The sequence below is a fragment of the Parus major genome, chromosome 13 (genome assembly GCF_001522545.3).
Source record: "Parus major isolate Abel chromosome 13, Parus_major1.1, whole genome shotgun sequence".
NCBI lineage: Eukaryota > Metazoa > Chordata > Aves > Passeriformes > Paridae > Parus > Parus major.
The window spans coordinates 14,817,732-14,821,275 of NC_031782.1; the positions used below are offsets into that span (position 1 = coordinate 14,817,732).

A 3,544-nucleotide genomic window follows, 5' to 3' on the forward strand; every position below is an offset into this window, starting at 1 on the left:
CTGTAGGACAGGGTGGGCTGTGGGACACTGTGCTCTGTGGGACACTGTGCTCTGTGGGACAGGGTGGGCTGTGGGACAGGGTGGGCTGTGGGACAGGGTGGGCTGTGGGACAGGATGGTCTGTGGGACAGGGTGGTCTGTGGGACAGGGTGATCTGTAGGACAGGGTGGGCTGTGGGACAGGGTGGGCTGTGGGACACTGTGCTCTGTGGGACAGGGTGGTCTGTGGGACAGGGTGGGCTGTGGGACAGGGTGGGCTGTGGGACACTGTGCTCTGTGGGACAGGGTGGTCTGTGGGACAGGTGTCTGCTGGAGCTGCAGGGCTCCAGCCAGGACATGCTGTGGCCCTGCTCATGACACAGAGCCACACTCAGTGCCTGGCTGCTGAGTTGGAGCCTCAGGAACCACTTCCAGGATGAATTGTAGGTCAGATTGACAGCATTCTGCCCACCCAGCCTTTTGGGGTGTGCCTGAGGGTGCTCACCCTGGTCAGACCCTCAGTGTGCACTCCAAAGAGGGAAATCTGCCCTTGAGCCTTGCTGCAACGTGTCCTCATGGAGGGGATCCTGCAGAGAGCCAGGTGCTGTGCCAAGGGAAGGGCAGGAGACTGGCAGAGCTGGTCCTCACATCCAGAGTGGGCTGGGAGCTGCAGCCATCACCTCATCGTGTCTGGATGTGACACCCTGTCTGCAGCTGCTTTCCTTGGACAATCTTAGCCACAGTAACAGCTTGATTTTAACTCTGGAGCCTACTGATGGGAACCAGAATCAGCTTCTGGTCTGTCTCACTATTTCTCTGAATGAGTCTCATGCCCAAAAATCCTATGTGAGGCTGGGGAGGACAGCAGGAACCACGTGCCACTGTCCTGGGTGGTTCATTGTGTGGACAGCCCTGGAAAGCAAGGCAAGAGGCTGAGTTTAATGCACCCCACAGAGCTTGCCACATCCCATTCCCTGACTGCAGGAACACTCATGGTCCTCCTCGCTGATGTTGGGATGTTTATGGTCAACATTTTGGGAGAGGTGGGTGATCTGCTCCTGACAGACCCCTGTCCCAAACTGTCCCAGGTGCCCCCGCCCCTCCTCTGGATTTGGGTTTACCCCTTCCCTGCCCAGGCTGAGATGCAGAGCCAGCCTCCTGTACATCCAAATATTAATCTGTAGGTTTCAGAGAGCTGAAGGAGCAGAGAGAGCCACAGCGGGAGCGCTGGGAAGCAGACGGTGCTGCTGCACGGAAATCTATGCCCAAATGCTCCATATCATATCATACAGCATATGTCTAGAGACAGGCCAGCAAATCCAGACCTGAAAATGTGTATAATTGCCAGGCAGGACTCTGAGACTGAAAGAGCTTCAAAGAAAACACAATTCCTATGTGTTGAGAGCAGCGTGGTGGTTCTCTGGAGCTCAGTTTAGTGGGACAGACCCTCCCCTTGCACGTTACTTCAGTCCTTGCAGAGCCTGAAGGTCAAACCTGGCTCTCTCACTTGCACCACCTTCAGTATTTGCTGGTTTGGCTCAAAACCAGAGCTTGCTGCTCTTAGCACAATACACAGTATCCCAAAATCATGGAATATCCTGAGCTGGGAGGGACCCCTAAGGACTATGGAGTCCATCTCCTGGCCCTGCACAGGACAGCCCATCAGTCACACCAGGATTCTCTTATATTTCCATCTAATTTCCCATATAGCTCTTTTTGCCTTTTCCTCCTCTCTCTGCAGCTTAGTTTTCCCAATCATTGCCCAGAAACTGCCCTGGAACAGTGGAAAATGCTGTTGCCATCAGATTTTACCCTGGTCAATGGCACGTGGCCTGGAGCTTAAAGGGAGTCCCCCAGTCACAGTGGGAGATTCCCTGGAGAGCCAGCACTCTGCCCTCCCTGGTTCCCAGCACATGTCCTCAGGCAGCAGTGCCACCCCCCTCTGCTGTCACACACTCCTGTCCCCGTGGTGGGCATCACCTTGAGGGCAGCCAAGCCTGCAGGCAGCTTGGGGGTGGCATTTAAGTGGCCTGAATGGTTTGTATGGGCTTCAGAAGTGACCTGAATTGTGGTGGGAGCTGCCCAGGGGGTGCCAGGCTGGGTGCTGTCCCTCTGGGGACACAGACACCCTCACAGGGCTCCTGCCAGCTCTGGGCTTGCACCAGCAGCAGAGCGATGCCTGGGCACACCCCAGGCTGGGAATCACATCCCTCTGTGGGAAGGTCAGTCCCAGGGGGAGTGGGAAACCTCATCCCAGCTTCCCTCTGCACCTCCCACCTCCTTTCCTCCTTTTCTCTGTGGGATCTCCTCTCACATCCCACCCTAAACCCTCCTGGCAGTACCACCAGCCCCATCCCTGCAGCATCACCTCCCCAGCCCATCACAGTCTCCCATCCCTCACTTCCAGCACAGGGGGGGCCTCGGGGCTCTCCCTCTCTCTCCTTCTCTTTCAGGAGCCAGGTGAAACCCAGCAGTTTTTAGGATCTGTGCTGGCAGAGAAGAGCGAGCAGATGGTGCCCTAAAATCCCCGCGCCCCGAAGAGTGAGCTAGTGATCATTTGTGAAGCTCTTGAGATCTATTTTTTTCCCAGACCCTGCTGAGCCTGGCGAGGACTGTAATTGCAGCCTGGACTGGCTGGAGAGGGCAATACCCGGATGGGCTCCTCGCCTTTCAGGCTGTAATTGGGCCCTGGCGATACAAAGCACAAAAGCTCCTTCCTTTCCTTCCTGTTTTGCCGGGCTCCCTCCGTGAAACCTTCCCCTGCCTGTGCTGGAAAATATGTAAATACCAGGGCATGGGAGAATTGCTCCCTCGTGCCTGCGTCACGTCTGAAATCCCCATTAAAAATATATGTTCCAAAAAGAGCACCTCTGCACCGAGCACAAACTCTCCTGGCAGTGGGGGCTGTTTGAAGGGAGCGGATCAAAGGGAGGAGGCACGGCGAGGCTGTCCCAGCTAAATTAGCAGCAGGGATGGGGGTTTTGGAGGCTCCCCAGGATCAATAGGACTATCTGGAAATGCCTGGCAGTCACGCAGGAGGTTGGGATTCAGCAGCGGGGTCTGCAGTGCTGTGCTGCGGCTTGGCTGGCTGTGCCAAGCCTGGGGAGGGATGCAGGGAGCCAGAGAAGGGGGATGTGAGGAGGGGGGAAGGGGGCTGCAGGGCCACGGGCTCACACAGCAATAAGCAGGTTTAATGAAGAGCCTTGAGGACATCCATCTCCCCCAGCACCGGTGGGATGCAGCTCTGGTGGCATCGCCTGCCTGGCCCTGTCTGTGAGGTCCTGTCCCAGTTTGGGGTACGGTGTGACCGGTGGGGAGAGCAGGGAGTCCACTCACATCCTCCTGGCTCCTCCTCTGCCTCGTGGCCTTGGGGCCTGGGAAGATAATTACACATAAATTTTGTTGCAAAATCTCCTCTTCAGCCAGGCAGGGGACAATAATTTGTCCCAGAGACCCCGTGTGATGCTTTTCTGGGCAAACTGACAGGGCTTGGAGGATCTGGGAGGTGAGGGCTGGTGATGCCTCTAGTCCTGGTCTCCTCCAGGAACACCCTTGGGGAAGTGCCCG

General features: G+C 56.6%; 1 protein-coding gene across 1 annotated transcript in view; it reads left to right on the plus strand.

Annotated features, from left to right (window-relative positions):
- LOC117245119 overlaps positions 1 to 2,841 on the plus strand; it is a 10,291-nt gene extending 7,450 nt beyond the window's left edge. Inside the window, exon 3 of the mRNA XM_033517767.1 lies at positions 2,431 to 2,841. Coding sequence (XP_033373658.1) covers positions 2,431 to 2,499 — 69 coding nt within the window. The 3' untranslated portion in view covers positions 2,500 to 2,841. The remainder of the gene's footprint in view (positions 1 to 2,430) is intronic.
- Positions 2,842 to 3,544: the final 703 nt, after the last annotated feature.